Here is an 18,117-nt window from a genome sequence, read left to right as displayed (position 1 = left end):
GAGTTGAATCTCATATCCTAGGTAGTGCCCTAACCACCACTGAGTTACTAGTTATTCTGGGGTTGGTAGTCTTGTATTTTTTTCACCCTAAAATTCGAAAGGTCTCATTTCAGTTCTGATGCGGAATGAAAACAAATTTTTGAAAGCTTGTTTTTTCTGAAATGAAATTTCTGTTTTCCAGCCAGCCCTACTGTCTAATACATGTAAAAGTATTGTTTACATAAGTAGGTAGTAATTTTTATAGTGTACTTCAGCATGGCATAGTTTTGTTTGGTAAATGCCCCAAATGATGTAGTGAAGCGATCTCTAAATATGCAACGCCCCTAAGCCTTGCCTAATAAGCATTGGTTCATAAAATCAAGAAATAGTTGATATTTTTTTTCCTTAGGACTTTGTTCTGAAGATTTGACAGTCAGTTGTCTATTACGGTTTTGTGGCTTGATAGTCTGTGTTTCTCTTCACATTTTCCCTTTTAATTAGTTAGGGCTTTCAGAAAATAGGAGCTGAACACTTGTTGACCTACCACTACTTTCTACTAGTCATAACTGTGTGAATACAGCTGAGAGATGTTTATTATTAAGCCCCTACTTGAATCATGGGATGATTGTCCCAAATTGCGGCTGAGTTGCAGACAAGCCATGGAAAATCACGGAAAAGTAATAATGGACCTTATTATTTGCGGTAATAAGGTTCATTATTACTTTTCCGCAGTTTTCCGCCTGGGGCTGAGAGCGGGGGGCCCCCCGCTGTTGGCCACTGGAGCTCCCACTGTCAAAATTGTGGTGGAAGCCTAATAAAGCGGGATCCCCAGCCTCACCCAAGAGCCTACACCTCCAGCCGGAGCCTTCCCGCCTGCACCCCAACCCCATCCTCCAGCCCAGAGCCCCCTCCCGCACCCTGAACTCCTCATTTTTGGCCCCACCCCAGAGTCTGCACCCCCAGCCAGAGCCCTCACCCACCCCCTCCTGCACCCCAACCCCAATTTTGTGAGCATTCATGGCCCACCATACAATTTTCATACCAAGATGTGGCCCTCGGGCCAAAAAGTCTGCCCACCCCTGTCTTAGGGTCACAGTATTAAACTTCTGTTTCTTCTTGGAGTGCTTGCACATGCCCGTTGCCCTGCAGGTGTAAGCTTGCTCCGTTCACTAGCATTTGAGATTTTTCCCTCAGCTGTACCCACTAGGATGGCACATATGTCCTCTGCTGAATTGTGCTGCTGCACGATGGTACAAAGGGTAGAACCAACTCCCTTCTCTTTTTTCTTACCACCTGTGATGATTGTCAGAGCGTGCTAACTTGCTACCACAAGTGTTTCCCTCTTTCTGAGTCTTTTCTGTTGTATATGGTTGGTACTTGTTGCGTTGTCTTACTGAAGTATAGGTTTATTTTTTTATTTTACTAATGTATTTAGTTTACATTTTGGTTTCCAGTGGTTCTGGGTGTCAATGCCCAGTGCTGTGGCATGCCTCAGTCCCCAGACTTTAAACCAGTGGTCACCAGCCGGTCAATCCTGGACACTCTCCCAGTCCCCACACTGCTCCCAGAAGTGGCCAGCGCAGCCCCGGAGGAATGGGGGGCAGGGGTCTCTGTGTGCTGCTCCTGCCTGCAAGCGCCCCCCCCCCCCCCAGCTCCCATTGGCTGGGGGGTGCCTGCAGAGAGGGGCAGCGCACGGAGCCACGTGCCCCCCCCCCCACCCGGGGCTGCAGGGGCGCATTGGTCCCTTCTGGGAGTGACGTGGGGCCGGGCCAGGCAGGGAGCCTGCTGCTCTACTGACCAGGAGCCACCCGAGGTAAGTGCTGCCCGGCAAGAGCCCGCCCCCCCACCCCCCTCCCGGATCCAGCACCCCATGCCCCCTCCTGCACCCTAAGCCCCTGCCCCAGCCCCTCCCAGAGCTTGCACCTCTCACCCCCTCCTACACCCCAACCCACTGCCTCAGGCTCAGCCTGAAGCGCCCTCCCACACTACGTACCCCTTGGCCCCAGCCCAGAGCCCGCACCTCCTACCAAACTCCAACCCCCTGTCCCAGCCCGGTGAAAGTGAGTGAGGGTGGGGGAGAGCGAGTGATGAAGAGAGGGGAGATGGGGAAGGGGTGGGGTAGATCCTGGGTTGCCCTTAAATTCAAAAAGTGATCTTGTGCATTAAAAGGTTGGAGACCACTGCTTTAAACCTTGAAATACATGCAAGAAGCTGATGCCTGTCAGGGACCTGCACTCCAGGTTCCTGAAGTGCCTCAGAGAAGCACGCATCAGGGACAGATGTGAAATCTGCAGGGACTTGAAACCCAGAACTAAAAAATACCGGGAGGTCAGACTAAAACACCTCCTTATGGATGCAGCCCTGCCCAATCTTCAGAACCTTCCTGCTCGAGGTGGGCATTGAGTGCCTTTACTTTGCTTAGGAGCACTCCTCCGGGCATGGCAGAGTCCCAACATTGATCTCCATCTCCAGTACTGAAGAAGAAACATTGAAAGACTGCACTGAGGAACGGCATTGTCCAGGAGATTGAGGTTGCCAGCAGCCAAGCTGAGAAGCAGGGTAGAGTGCGCATAGTGCCAAGCAGTTTTTTCTTTGGGGCAGGTGGAACCTTAGGTGAGGTCATTAACTCAGGTACTGATGCTGTTGAGTGTCTATAAGGGAGCACCATCTTGTTCAGCAGTGCGTCCTCTTTGGCTCAGCAGCACCAAGAGAGACTCCTGGTGCTGTCAACTCCTGAGACTTATGTCGTAGCAAGTGATCAGCTGAGTCTACTGATACTGGTGGTTCAAGAAACACTTCACCCAATACCAACAGACACCCACAAGGACTTGCTGACTGCTAGAGTTCAGCACCAAGTACCATGGGCACCTTCAAATGCTCTGGTACCCCTTTGTACGGTGCAGTTGAGGGGCAAACTGACTATAATTTCTCCAGTGCCATCCTCTCCAGACTCCCATCACTGCTCCCCAGCACTGAGAAGCATGGCACCTCCCTCATTGAATGACTTGGGTTCGTTGTCTGAGTCAGAAATTGGATCTTATGTGTCACAGCCGTGTCACGTAAAACATCACTCTGCTATGAGAGGTTTTCACTGCTGGTATCCAGTGGAGGCTCCATGTTGGTTGGTCGGTAGGGAGCCTTTGTCAGGAAAAAAATTGGACTCCAGTGCCATATCTGTGACTGTACTGGAGCCAGTGTGGGTTTCCATCCAGCGCCAGTTCCTCTTCTCCCCCTCCCTGTTCTGGTAGGTACTGTGATCACTCTTTGCGTTGAGATCTTCAAGAAGCCACTCCTGGTACTGAACTCGGTATCAAACTTGAACAGTCTGCCCCAATGAACCTCACTTTGGAGGAATTGGGAGAAGCACCATTTCAGCCAGCCTTGGGTTCCTCCTCCTCATCACTTGATCAGGCGGTAGTGTCCAGTGTGTTTTCACCTTTTCTGGACGATTATAGGGCCCATCAGAACCTCCTTAAGAGAATGGCTTCCACCCTGATATGCAGATGGAAGTAGTTCAGGAGAGCTCAGGCAGATTGGTTGACATTTTGGCATCTGTGGGGCCTTCTTGAGTGGCACTGCCCATAAATGAGGCTATTTGGGAGCCCACTAGAGTGTTGTGGCAAAAACCATCTTCCCTGTCTCACACAGCTAAGAGGACTGAAAAGAGGTATTATGTTCCCTCGTGGGGATTTGAACATTAATATACACCCCCACCTTGCCCTTTGAACTGCCTGCTCTCTGTTTGTTGCTTCATCTTTCAAGTTAGCCAGCCTTTTTAGTGGCAATTATCTCTGCAAGAAGAGTGAGGGAATTGAGAGCCCTGGTATCTGATCCATCAGGTATCTTATACAAGGAAAAGGTATATCTTCACCTTCATCCAAAATTTCTCACCAGCATGGTTTCTCACTTCCATATCAGTCAGGCATTATATTTACCAACATTCTTCCCCAATCCTCATTCTCCTAAGAATGAGGAGAGACTCCACACATTTGCTGTTAGGAGAGCATTAGCATTTTACTTGGATAGGACTAAACCATAGGCCATCTTCATAACTGTTTGTGGCAGTTGCAGGCAGGATGAAGGGCATTCCAGTCTCATCTCAAAGAATCTTATTGTGGATTTCCTCCTGTATACGTTTGTGCTACAACATGACCAATGTAACTTCCCCAGACAGCATGCTGGCATGTTCAACGAGATCTCAGCTGGCCTCTGCAGCCTTTCTAGCTCATGTGCCTGTAGTGGCTGTTTGTAGAGCTGCAACTTGGTCATCAGTACATGTCTCTGATTCTAATGCCATCTCTCAACAGTCTAGAGATATCAGATTTGGACATTTAGTTCTTCTGTCATTATTCAGGTCGACTCTGATCCCATCTCCTGATTGACCTGCTTGAGAGACACCTGAAACAGAATGAACATGTGCAATCACTTAAGAAAAATGGTTACTAACTTGCTCTGTAACTGTTCTGTGAGATGTTGCGCATGTCCGCTCCATGACCCACTCGCCTTCCCCTCTCTATCAAAATCTGTCTGGTAAGAAGGAACTGAGGAGGATCAAGGTGGCTCTACCCTTTGTGCCATTGTGTAGCAGTAGGAGGCAGCAGCGGGTGCATGGGCTGCCCTGATGTGGGGGTACCTCTAAGGGAAAAATCTGTAATGCTAGTGCACTGGGCATGCACGCATCTGAAGCGGTATGGACATGTGCAACACATTGCAAAGAACAACAGTTACGGAACAGGTTAATGACCATGTTGGGTTTTTATAGGCAAGTTAACTCAGTTTGTTATATAAAATCTTTCTTCCATCTTTCTTCATTATATATTATATATTTCTTGAATTTCTCTTTCAGGATGTAGAAAGCCAAAGTAAAGTATCTGGTCCTGAGCCCCAATACTTGGATGAGTTCACTAGTCTTTTAGTACCGGATGACACACGAGTCATGGTTGACCTGCTGAAGCTTGCTGTCTCCACCAGGGCTGGTGAGAAGGGAAAGGATGTTCTTTCCGCTGTGCTGTCTGGAATGGGCACTGCATACCCACAGGTCAGTCAAAGTGATTTTTATTGTCTTACTGTATTTTAACTATCCTCCCTTCTTTCTCAGTCTGTTGAGGTGACTCCTACTCGTTGAAGATATAGGTTCAGAAGATGTAGGTTTTTACAAACATAAAAACTAATAATTATCTTATACTAATATAAGAGTCCATATACCTTTAATTGGAATACCAAATGAATATAGCTGTTTGCTGTAGAAATCAATGAGAATCAATTGCCAGGGGTTCTCAACCTTTTTTTTCCCGGAGGCCCCCACAACATGCTATAAAAACTCCAGGACGCAGCGGGGGTTGGAGGCTCTCGGGGCAGGGACTTCTATTTTGGGGGAGGGAGGCAGAGGCCAGCAAGGCTTGAGCCAGCTCCGTGCGAGCAGGGGCGTATCTCAGGGTGTAGAGAGGGGATAACTAGGGGCGGTGTGCAGGTATGGAGGGTAGCTCAGAGTATAGGGAAAGGAGTAGTGTGGGGCTGTGCGCTGGGAGGGCTCCCCTGCGGTCCTGGTTCCCGGAGGGCTCTGCCAGCCATGGAGCTGGGTCCTCCCACCCGGGTGGCTCTTACTGTCTGCCTCTGTGGGAGCAAAGGGGGCTGGGAGCCGAGGAGGCAGCTTCAACCCCGGGCACCAGCAGAGGATGAGGGAATGCTGCAGCTGCCTGCTCCATGTCACCAGCCAGAGCAGCAGCTGTCCTGCTCTGCCTTCCTCTGGCTTCCCACCTCCGACCTGGCCAGGGGGCAGGGAGAGAAGGAGATGGGGGGCAGGGAGGGAGCTGCCCCCGTGACTGCCCTGCTCTTCTTCTGCAGTTTGGGGTAGGGGGGTCAGCGCCCTCCATACCCCCCAACTCTGCCATGGGCTCAGAGCTTTTGCCACACGGGGAGCACCAGGGCTCGGGGCTCCAAAATTCAGCCCCGCTGCTCCTGGCTTCAGCTCTGAGGGGAGCGCTGGGGATCGGAGCTTCAGCCCCGTGGGGGGTGCCGGAGATCGGCGCTTCAGTCCCGTGCCTCCCAGCTTCAGCCCTGCAGGGAGTGTCAAGGATCAGGCTTTGGGTTTCAGCCGTGGGGCCCCGTAGCCCCTTTGAAAGGGCTCATGGACCCCCGGTTGAGGACCACGGGTATTAGCATATTTTAGCATTCCGTTATCTTAACACTTACCTTTGATGTTTTCATTTGTTTGTTGAACGGGCATTTTAAACTTATTTTTCTTGCCTATTTTAGGTTTAATGTGATATTTGCTTCTTGTTGCATTGCTCTTATAACTGAAATAGAGGCTTATTTCATTTATTCCTACCTTTTCTGTTGGAATATTGGAATGTAATGGACAAGACACCAAGAAGGATCAGGGCTTACTCTCGTTATCAGTTTTTTCTAGAAAACTGAATTGTTTTCTTTATGAAGATGTGTATAATCAGTTGAGATGTATTTTTTTAGGTTGCTGACATGTTGTTGGAGCTGTGTGTTACGGAGTTAGAAGATGTGGCTACAGACTCGCAAAGTGGTCGTCTTTCTTCACAGCCAGTGGTGGTGGAAAGTAGCCATCCATATACAGATGATACTTCAACCAGTGGCACTGTTAAAATACCAGGTACGGAATACTGATAAGATTTATATGAGATGAGAAATTATCCATTCAGTTACTTACATTATGCAGATTTGCAGGAACAGACACTTAGATTCAGTTTACAATAATCCATTTTGAATCTTCACTAAAATGTTCGAGTAAATTGGATAGTTTTAACATACCTGTTGTTATAATAAAAATTTGTACGCTTGATGATAACCTTTCTTGAACCTGTTAAATGTACTCTTCATGAATTCAGGTTCTCTGGGCAGTACTGGATTTGGTACACAGCTGCTCTGCAGCTGAAGATTACATCTAATTTTTGTTTCATTAGGACATTGGGAACAGCTTGCCCGTAACCACATAGTAAATCGTTATCAGGGCCAGAAATAAATTATTTTCTTTGTCCTTGGCCTTAACTATTAGACTATAATTTTTCTCTGTGCATTGTGGTTTCATTTTGAATTGATTTAATACTGTCCAAAAGTTAGACTTCTGATGCTGTTAGCCATTTTGCTTCAGCTTGCAGGTATGCTTTGCTCTGACATGCTTTAACAGATCACGTAAGGTTTGGAGTGTTCTGAACATTGTCATATACAGTTGGCCCAAATTCAACTGGTTTGTGGTTTGTGGATCTATATTATGTAATACTTTCAAGGAACATTAATTACAGGCAAATAATTATCTTAATAGAAAATAGCTATGTTCTCGCTTGATCAGCATAGAACAGTTCAAACAGTGTTTTAATTCACTGGACTTTTAAAGCTTACATTTTCCCCATTTTACTTATTGTTTAATTATGTAAAGTACTTTGTTACTTGTTAGGTGCCGAGGGACTCAGAGTAGAATTTGATCGCCAGTGTTCTACAGAGCGGCGCCATGACCCTCTCACTATAATGGATGGAGTCAACAGGATAGTTTCAGTCCGATCAGGTGATGAGAATCAAATGTTATATTTACTTTATTTTTCTTAAGTGCTTAGTTTATCTTACTGTTGAATGTTGGATGAAATATACTCTTATTGTATCGCAATAGGTTTATTTTGGGTGGAGAATAGGCTAGAAAAATACATATCTAGTATTGATTTACAATGTTTTTTTAATAACATTTAAAAAATTTAGGCAGTTGTCTCAATACATTAGATTATTTCTGAAGCATGCATAACCAAAATTGAAACACATGTAGATTCTGGTAATTACTTATTTAACAGAAACAACTTTTAATATTTGTGCGTATATGCAAAGTAATTTCTAAAGTGCAAATAAAGTAGTGTATTTTACAGAAGAATTTCAACCTTAATCTGCAGCCTAAATTATTTTTGATAGACTCCACATTTAAAATCTGTTTTAACATTCTAACCTCTATGTATAAAGACCAGTATAAGCTGGCAGCATGTGGTAATTGTTTTGGGGCAGGATTGAAACATACTGTTTAATTTGCTTTACTTTTTAATTTGTTGCTTGGTAATTCTGTTGTGATTTGTAAAATAAGTTTTCCTGCCTGTGCCTTAAGATCAGATGTAAATGCTGATTTTACTGTTACATCCCCAAATGGTTCCTAGTATGTGTGGTGTACAATTTTCTGTATAACCAAGGTATTTATTTTTAATGAATCTGAACATCGTGTGAAACGGTATTTTATAACAGGAATGCTAGTTTTTTTTTTTGGTAAGAATTTTAAAATTCTGGAAATACGGGTTTTACTACATTAAAGGCAAATCTTTCTGCTCTCAAGTGCTCTAAATAAAATCTGGGCACAGGCTGGAGAGTTTTTAAATTCTATCACTTGCTCTTTCTTCCTCTCCTCTTTCTTTCATTTCTCCTCCCCCCCTCCCTGGATCAAATCATATATCCAGTATCTCTGTCAGTTTTCTTCTTTCATTACTCACCCATGTGGTATTTTCCTTTCTCACTCTCATCAAGTGTGCCATTTAAAGTATGGGCAAGCTATGGATCATGATGGCTACCATTTCTGCTGACCCTTCCTCCAAGAGCAGAAGTCCATTTTATGGAGCACTTTGAATCTGTGTAGTGGCATGGGCCTTCTGGTGTCCACCGTCTCCCTGAACCAAGGTTATTCAAATTGGGACATGTGTCTACTGGTGTCTGAAAGTAGATGTAGGGAGCAAGAAGGCATGCCTTCACATTGGATCTCATATCAATTTGGACACACAAGTTTATAATTATTGTTTTAGTACTGTATTTAAGTTGCTTAATGGTGGTTGGGACAGATATGCAATATTGTGGACAAATCTCATTCAGTTGAGTTCAATTTTATTGAATGAAGGTAAATATCTTTGGAATTTTTATCTTTGTATTAAAAATGTAAATGTTTTTGTACTATTGTGAGATTATGTGGAACTTCTTTAGCAGGAAGACAAGATTTAATGCAATCTCTGGAAGGTATTAGGAACATCAAAGGGCTTTTTGGGACAATACATTTGCAGTAGGTTTCCTAGGAAGTACGTGGGGGTGAGGGAAAAGCAAATTCTCTCCTCTGAAGCCAACCTTTTGAAGCCTTGCACTGGGAGGAGAGATCCTTTGTGTACTAATTACGTGCTTCTGGAAACTCCAGGTCAGAGTCCCCTGAACTGTATAAAGGGTGGACTAAACATGTTTATGAATGTGCTTGTTCTGAGCTAAAGCTGTGATGATCTTGTCACCACAAAGAGAACCCCTTGGGTGGGGTGTTGGGCTCTGGCAGGAGCAGTCCTTCATGTTAGAAGTGGGGTGATGTCTGGTAAGCTTATTAGCATGTGTGTAGGTTCTCTTACTGTTTTAAATGTTTTCTCTGTAGGACTTTTATCTTAGGAATGAAATAGGCTTACGTAAAAAGAACTGTTTGGTACTTTATAACTATTACCAGTTTCTGCAGAGAGAACAAGTAGATGTGCTTTGATCGGCCTCTCTCTGCTGGGAATAACCCAGTGAAGACAGGGAAGTGTGCATCCTGGAAAAAACTGATTAGAAGGGAATGAGATGCAGGTCTCCATCCAGAAAGACAACCGCTGGGGAGCTGGAAGCCTGAGAATGGGTGCTGTTGCTGGACCATTGGTGGGAAATACAGGTGCAATTGCCCTGAACTGAGAAAGTGGGAAAAGATTCTAAACAGTGAATTCATTTTGTATATTGTTATGGATTGCTTGGTGCCAACATTTTATTTTTTCCACGGGAAAGTGGACTTTCAGAAATGTAACTGACTTTGGTATTAAAACAACTGAGGCATCTCTTAGATGACAATTTAAGTTGAGCTTTTCAAGCAGGAACAAAATTCTGTTGTCAGGAAATTGCTTCTTGTCTTGGATTTTAGCTATTTTTATATGCACATTTATGTGCTTCATTTACAGATCTTTCCCTCCCCCCTCCCCCGGAAACATTCATTTAATGCTTACAGCAACTAGCATCTAGTAGCTATATGATATTTTATGGATGACTGAAATAATTAATAAGTATGGATGAAAATGTATTTCTCTACTATCCCACTGTAACAGGTCGTGAGTGGTCCGATTGGTCTAGTGAATTGCGAATTCCAGGAGATGAATTAAAGTGGAAGTTCATCAGTGATGGCTCTGTGAATGGATGGGGATGGCGATTCACTGTTTATCCTATCATGCCAGCTGCAGGTAAGTTATAATATATGGTGGAGGAGAGATTCAGGTATTCATAAGCAAAGGTTGCCTTGTCCACTTATACATGTTTATTTAGAAAAGAGAATACATCAACAAAGTAACAAGATACATAAATAAGTGAGGATACAGTTTTGGCATACTCTCCTTAGAAAGATGAGTATCTGGATTAGAACTACAGTAACTCATCACTTAACGTCGTCCCGGTTAACGTTGTTTCGTTGTTACGTCGCTAATCTATTAGAGAACATGCTCGTTAAAAGTTGTGCAGTGCTCCCTTATAACGTTGTTTGGCAGCCACCAGCTTTGTCCACCGCTTGCAGGAAGAGCAGCCCATTGGAGCTAGCTGGTGGGGGCTTGGAACCAGGGTGGACCGGCAGCCCCCCCCATCAGCTCCCCTAAGTTCCCTGTCCCTCCCCCCACTGCCATGTGCTGCTCCTGCCCTCTGTCTTGGAACTGCTCCCGGGAGCCTCCTGCTTGCTGTGTAGGGGATAGGGGGGAAGAGGGGTGCTGATGTCAGGGTGTCCCCCTCCCCCTGCTCCTTTACCCCATCTCCACAGAGCGGGGGTGGGGAACAAAACAGGGCTCAGGATGGAGGGAGCTTGCTGGCAGCAGCTGCTGTCTCAATTTGCTGATCTACTTAAAAAGGCAAGATCTACTTAGAGTGGGGTCAGCATACTTAAAGGGGCAATGTGCGTGACACACACACACACACACACACACACACACACACACACACACACTGTGTGTGTCTGCACTTTGGAAAGTGGAGAGTGTGGTGTGCTCCAGTGGGATAGCGTGGGTTCATCATCACATTCAGTTTCCGCAGGGAATGTTTGCAGCCACTGCCATGCATCTATTGTGTCTCCTCCCTTCATTCGTGTTGCCTTGTAGAGTGTGAGGCTACATTAACAACAATGTGTTAACCCTTGAGGGCTCAGCCGAGCGTTAGTTCATCATTTAGCAGCAAGACATTCCCTGGAAAATATCGCAACCTCTTCCACCCTCTGACTCCACCACCTCAACCAAGATGCACAACCATCATTGCTGTATACAGTATTAAATAGTTTGTTTAAAACTTATACTCTGTGTGTGTGTGTGTGTGTGTGTGTGTGTGTGTGTGTGTGTGTGTGTAAATATGTCTTTTGTCTGGCGAATTTTTTTCCCCTGGAATCTAACCCTTCCCCCCCATTTACATTAATTCTTATGGGGGAAATGGTTTCACTTAACATTTCGCTTAAAGTAGCATTTTTCAGGAACATAACTACTATGTTAAGCGAGGAGTTACTGTACTTGTTTTATAGTGAGTGCTGAAGGTGTTAGATCTGAGTCCACTTACTAAGATTCTCATGATAACTAAGTGACTAAAAAAGCTAACTTTTTTTTTTCACAGGCCCTAAAGACCTCCTTTCAGATCGCTGCATTCTTTCTTGTCCATCAATGGATTTGGTAACATGTTTGCTGGATTTCCGCTTGAATTTTGCTTCCAATAGGAGTATAGTTCCTCGCCTGGCAGCGTCACTTGCAGCGTGTGCTCAATTAAGTGCCCTAGGTAGGTGCAAATTTAAAACGAAGTCTATTGATTAGATGTAAAAATGATATTATAAGCAATTTAAGTTTTCTTTTTGCCATTTTAGCTGCTGGACACAGAATGTGGGCCTTGCAGAGACTACGGAAGCTGCTAACAACAGAGTTTGGCCAATCTATTAACATAAACAGGATTCTAGGGGATAATGATGGAGAAACACGAACTATGGTAAGAAGCTCAAATTATCAGTAGTAAAATCTTGCTCTAATTTGTTAAATGTTCAAATTAATGTAATACACATGAAAGGTGCCAGATGCAGCTGTGATAACTGAAATCTGTGGTTAGCTACAGACAGGAAAAGTACAGGTGGGCACCCTTCCCCACACCAGCTTGCCAGTTAGCTTCAAATTTATTCTGGAGGGTCTTCATTTAAGAACAAAAGACTAGTTCATACTTTGTACCATCTACTTCTTTGCATCTGGAATTGCCAGTAAGGGTGGTGTTTGTGATATGGACAGATGCCTATTAGGGGCTGGACAGAGCTCATGTTCCACATTGGTTATCAAATTGCAATTAATTTTCCATCACAACTACCCTAAGAATTTACCCTTTCTACCATTGTATATTAAGTGTATAAATTAACTTTGTCTTTTGTTGTTTTTTTTTTTTCCCCCCCCCCCCCCCCAGAGTTTCACAGGCAGTGCTTTAGCTGCTTTGGTTAAGGGCCTTCCAGAAGCTTTGCAGCGGCAGTTTGACTATGAAGATCCTATTGTGAGAGGTGGCAAACAGTTGCTTCACAGCCCTTTCTTTAAGGTAACAAGATACTAATATTGGATAATTAAGTAGCATGGTTCTGTTGGAATTTTATATTAGCTAGCATGTATGGTAAACAAAGTAAAATGACACTTCCAGAAAACTGCCACATCCTACATCAGGAACATCCAGTAAAGGATCCACTGAGTGCATGCTTATTTCCAATTGGAGCTTAGTGTCACTGAACTAAATCACACCTCTACTGCACCCAAAATGCAATATAGCTCCAGAATTTTTTCTATTTATTTATTTTTGCAGGTGCTTGTAGCTCTTGCTTGTGATCTAGAATTGGACACACTTCCTTGCTGTGCAGAGACACACAAATGGGCTTGGTTCAGAAGATACTGTATGGCCTCCAGGGTTGCAGTTGCTCTTGATAAGAGAACTTCATTGCCTCGCCTTTTCCTTGATGAGGTACTGCAGAAATATTTTCATATAGGGTAACAGAACATGTGGGTGTGTTAAAAGAAATTAATTATGAAGCTCTGAATGAACAATATACTTAAATCTGAGGAAGAAAATAGCTGAGATTTAAACACTCTTATGCCAAGTGTTAAGTAAGAGTAACTATTATTTTAAGTAATGGTTTCTAATCCAGTATAACATTGCAGGTGGCAAAGAAAATCCGAGAATTAATGGCAGATAATGAGAATATGGATGTTCTCCATGAGAGCCATGATGCCTTTAAGAGAGAGCAAGATGAACAGCTTGTGCAATGGATGAACAGGTTATTATGTTAATCTGCCATAATGTTTTAGTCTTGTGACATTTCAAATTTGAGTGTTAGAATGAAAAGCTGAGCATATCAAAGCTTCCATTTTCAATCTTCTACACTTTTCCTTTGTGTTCCTTTGAATTATCTGCAGGAGACCAGATGACTGGACCCTTTCAGCTGGAGGTAGTGGAACTATTTATGGTTGGGGTCATAATCATAGAGGACAGCTTGGAGGTATTGAAGGGGCAAAGGTGAAAGTTCCAACTCCATGTGAAGCCCTTGCCACACTTAGACCTGTGCAATTAATTGGTGGTGAACAGACTCTGTTTGCCGTGACTGCTGATGGGAAGGTAAGGGTTACAATAAATAATTGTTCAAGTTAGACTTCCCTGGCAAATGTCAGCCTGCCAGCGTGAGTGGGATTGGTTGACTCAGTGTGAATTTTGCAAAACTTGTATTTAAAAAAACCCAAAACAAACCCACACACAACTGCCAGTACTGACAGGGTGAACAAGGACCTAGTATAATAAAATTCTCTACTGTACCGAAGAAAAGTTTTGCACTGTACAGAAGATGATGATGCCAGCTCTAAGCTTAGAAAGCTATGCTGATTTTAACACAGATATCTGCTTCTGAACAAACGATTAACATTATTTTGAATGTCTACTCTTATTGATGGGAATGCTGATGTGCTTCACATGTGTAGAATTGTTGATCAAGAGTTTGACTTAATGAGGGAAAGAAATTTAAGCCTTCTATCTAATTTGTGTGATGTAATCAAAAACAAGGAAATTGAAAGTTAAAGTTGAAATTGCGGGCTTAACAATTTGCTGTATGATAGTATCCCATAGACATTCAGTATCACACTATGCCAATCAAATTCGTGAAATATAGACAGAAAGGGAAAATTTAGTTGTGAGAATGTCCTAATTATTTTTACTTAAACCTAGTTTGTGTAAACTAAATGTTTGAAGGTAATTTAGACAATTACTTTCTACCATGTAAATGCATGTAACTGACTCTTAAAATGTCGGGGGCATACATAGATATTATTAAACCTCTTTGGACCATAAAAGCCTGTATGTCAGTTCTGTTTAGCAAGCCTACAGAGTTTGCGCTAAAACATCATTTCAAAATGACAGGTTTCAGAGTAGCAGCCGTGTTAGTCTGTATCCGCAAAAAGAACAGGAGTACTTGTGGCACCTTAGAGACTAACAAAGATGCAGCCAAAGAAGTGGGCTGTAGCCCACGAAAGCTTATGCTCAAATAAATTTGTTAGTCTCTAAGGTGCCACAAGTACTCCTGTTCTCATTTCAAAATGGTTCATGGGGAAAAACAGCTGCTCAAAACTAAGTCACTTGGAAGTTCCCTCTTCTCCCCATAAGAGAAGTTTAGCTTATGTACTAATGTAGCTTTCTGATATCAAGTTACAGACAAACCCATTTGAGTTTTGATATATACAGTTACTCTAAGTGTATATATTCTGTACTTTCCAGGAAAGAAAATTCAGATGTGCAAAGAATGTTTCTGTCCTTCGTGTCACTAAGGAAGCAATGAATACTAGAATCCAATTAATTGCACTGAGTGTATCATGTAGTTTAAATGAATGTTCCTATTCAGAAAGTTAATGATATAAAATACACTTTTTTTATTCATTGAAGCTTTATGCCACTGGATATGGTGCAGGTGGCAGGCTTGGAATTGGAGGGACTGAGTCAGTTTCCACACCAACATTACTGGAATCCATTCAGCATGTGTTCATAAAGAAAGTTGCTGTGAACTCAGGAGGAAAGCACTGTTTGGCACTATCTTCAGAAGGAGAAGTTTATTCTTGGGGTGAGGCAGAAGATGGTAAACTGGGTCACGGAAACAGAAGGTAACATTTTGAAAACCTTTTATGTTGAGATGTTGATGCATATGTATTAATGGGATTTATATAGTTGAAGCATTGGACAAATATTGCCTAATCTATAAGTAGATCAAAGTCCTAGCTTTCCATACCTACTCAAGGATTGGCTTTTTTTGAAACTAGAGAAGCCAGTATAATATTTTAATAAAATATTTTTAGGGGAAAAAAAGTAGTCAATTTTTTATTTTTGTTATTGGCTATATATTGTATTGTAACAAATCCATGGCTGCCTCAATGGGTTGCACATTCTGAATATTTGGAATTTTATGGCACTACAGGGCTTAAAACTAAGATTCTCCTGCTCCAAAGGCACAAGCCCCATACTGCTTGAGCTGAACGAGAAACTCCATTCTCTGGTAGAGGCACAGGGATTTTGACAGAGTACGGCAGTTCTGATTCCATCTGGTAGGGGATAGTAGTACATTTTACACTAGCAATTTCATCACAATATGTTAAATTGTATTTTTAGTGAACATTGATTCAATTTTGGAGATAAATGTTTTGACTCCTTTGTTTTAGTTAAGCCATTACTACTGTATTGGTTTTATCTGGGAAGTTGTAGTAGGACAGATTAGCTGAAATGACACAAAGGAGTCTGAACAGTTTTGAGGTGTTTAAGTGATACTTCACAGTCTAAATGAAAATGTTAACAGTATGCTTGCACAGTAAGTGACTATATGCTTATGATCCACAATTATGCATAAGGCTGCGATTTAGTCACAGAGGTCATGGAAGTCACGGAATCTGTGACTTCCAAAGACCTCCATGACTTCAGCCAGTGCAGGTTGGGAGCTGCAGGGCCCCTGCAGCCTACGGAAGAATGGAGAGACAGGAGACCCGCTCCATGCGGCTCTCTGCCTCCGCGGGTGGCAGGGGACCCCTGCTGCTCTCCGCCTCCCTGCGGGAAATGGGGACCCCCGGAGCGCCAAGCTGCCAGCAGAGGGGGACCCTGCAGCTCCAAACCCCCACAGGTGGTGGGGGTCTCTGTACCTCCCAGGCCACCCACAGCTGCTCAGGTTCCCCATTTTGTCATGGATATTTTTAGTAAAAGTTAGGGACAGGTCACGGGCTTCTGTGAATTTTTCATTATTGCCCATGCCCATGACCTGTCCATGACTTTTATTAAAAATATCCGTGACAAAATCTTAGCCTTAATTATGCACATGGAAACTCATTGATAAAATATGTTGGTAAATACTTCAAGCCTGTGTGAACCTGTAAGAATAGGATTATTCTGAATGATGTTTTTCGTACTTATTTTCTTTAGGAAAATGACCAGAAACAAGTAATAGTTCAAAATGAGCAAAAGGATTCCTGAGAGAGTTGCTAGTTATGTATATTACTTAATCGGAGCATTTTATTCAATTTTTTTTTTGTCTGTTTAAACTATTCTATTTCAGTCCTTGTGATCGTCCTCGTGTAATTGAGTCTTTGCGAGGGATAGAAGTAGTTGACATCGCTGCTGGTGGAGCACACAGTGCATGTATTACTGCAGCAGGGGATCTTTATACATGGGGAAAAGGGAGATATGGACGCCTTGGGCATGGAGATAGTGAGGATCAGCTAAAACCCAAACTGGTGAGAAGATATTGTTGGAATTAATCACCTGCAGTTTGAATGTCTGTTCTAAATATTTTGCTTTTTAAAATTTTTGCATATAAAGAATAAAGGTAGAAATGTTTAGAGAAAATGAGAATGAATTAACCATTTTGTTTTAAGAGATAGGAATGGGTTAAATAAAATGCAACTACAAACTTTGCCAGCAAGCGCTGGTAAAGGAACTGCATTGCAGCAGAGGAACAAATAAATGCTAAGCATGCAGCAGCAGCTGATGCTCATAATAAGGGCTGGAGCTGGCCATTGGAACTCATCCACACACACTGTTTAAAAAAAATTGACCTCCCATACAAGAAACGGAAATAATTTCTGATCGTCTAAACAAAATTCAACCTTCCAAATAGGCTCTGTCCCTACTCCAGTAAATAAAATGTCACTTCCTCACCAATAGCTCTTCTGCTGTAAGTCCTACCAGTGCTTCCCTATTCTTTCTGAAAATGAGCAGGCATTCCCCTCTTATGCATGCTACTCCCTTTTATTCCCTTTGCTCCCCTCTTCCAGCTTGAAAAGAATGTCTGTCGATGCAGTGATAAGCAATAAGAACAATTGCAACTGATTTTTGTTGTATAATTGTGTACTTAATTCTGGGAATCCAATACTGAAATACTGTTAAGAGAAAAATGTTTTTGTTGACCAGTATTGTTAACGGTTATAATTTTGGTAGAGGAGTTTCTAAAGTAAATAGTTATGATAGATGTAGATATGTGTGATTTGATCCTTTCTGAAGAGGTTATTTTAAAAATGTATAAAGGACATTATTTGCAATTTGGAATAAAAAAATAAGTCCAAGAAAGTTAAATACCCTGATTAGTTGGCTAGCAATAATTCAGACTTCACAATTTCATGGTAACTAGCCTTTAATAACTTAAATTTTGATTGTTAGTTCTCCTACAGAATTACTTGGCACTTGAACTGGCAATTTATTTTATTGTCTGTACTCGACAGTTACAGTGTGAAGGTTAGCATTTCAGAAGATACAATGTTGACTAGTTTCATACTCTTGTTTGGTTGCTTGAATATTATAAACCAGCAAATAGCTATTTGCAAACATGCATTTTTATTCAGTTTACGTAATACACAATAAAAGTCAGAAACCAGAAATTGAAGTTCATAAAACCTATTCCTTGGTTACCTTAAATATTTCAGCAGCATTTTTTTCTGATTTTTTGTTAACTGTAGTGAGAATTTACTTGACCAAAATAAAAGGAATAACCCAAGTATGTAAAATATATATGGTACGTTGAGTATCAGAGGGGTAGCCGTGTTAGTCTGGATGTGTGAAAAGCGACGAAGTGGGCATTCACCCACGAAAGCTTATGCTCCAATACATCTG

At 42.6% G+C, this 18,117-nt stretch overlaps 1 protein-coding gene across 1 annotated transcript in view; it reads left to right on the top strand.

Moving 5' to 3' along the window:
* LOC112110521 (E3 ubiquitin-protein ligase HERC2) overlaps positions 1-18,117 on the top strand; it is a 214,573-nt gene that overhangs the window by 165,889 nt on the left and 30,567 nt on the right. Inside the window, exons 69-80 of the mRNA XM_024205561.2 lie at positions 4,826-5,017; positions 6,448-6,601; positions 7,403-7,510; positions 10,068-10,199; positions 11,596-11,754; positions 11,840-11,958; positions 12,418-12,543; positions 12,802-12,957; positions 13,155-13,270; positions 13,410-13,608; positions 14,920-15,134; positions 16,568-16,745. Of these exons, the coding sequence (XP_024061329.1) occupies positions 4,826-5,017; positions 6,448-6,601; positions 7,403-7,510; positions 10,068-10,199; positions 11,596-11,754; positions 11,840-11,958; positions 12,418-12,543; positions 12,802-12,957; positions 13,155-13,270; positions 13,410-13,608; positions 14,920-15,134; positions 16,568-16,745 (1,854 nt within the window). The remainder of the gene's footprint in view (positions 1-4,825; positions 5,018-6,447; positions 6,602-7,402; positions 7,511-10,067; positions 10,200-11,595; positions 11,755-11,839; positions 11,959-12,417; positions 12,544-12,801; positions 12,958-13,154; positions 13,271-13,409; positions 13,609-14,919; positions 15,135-16,567; positions 16,746-18,117) is intronic.

This window comes from Terrapene carolina, unplaced genomic scaffold, assembly GCF_002925995.2.
Source record: "Terrapene carolina triunguis isolate 2854851 unplaced genomic scaffold, T_m_triunguis-2.0 Scaffold23, whole genome shotgun sequence".
Taxonomy (NCBI): domain Eukaryota; kingdom Metazoa; phylum Chordata; order Testudines; family Emydidae; genus Terrapene; species Terrapene triunguis.
This window is presented reverse-complemented; position numbering and strand designations above follow the sequence as displayed.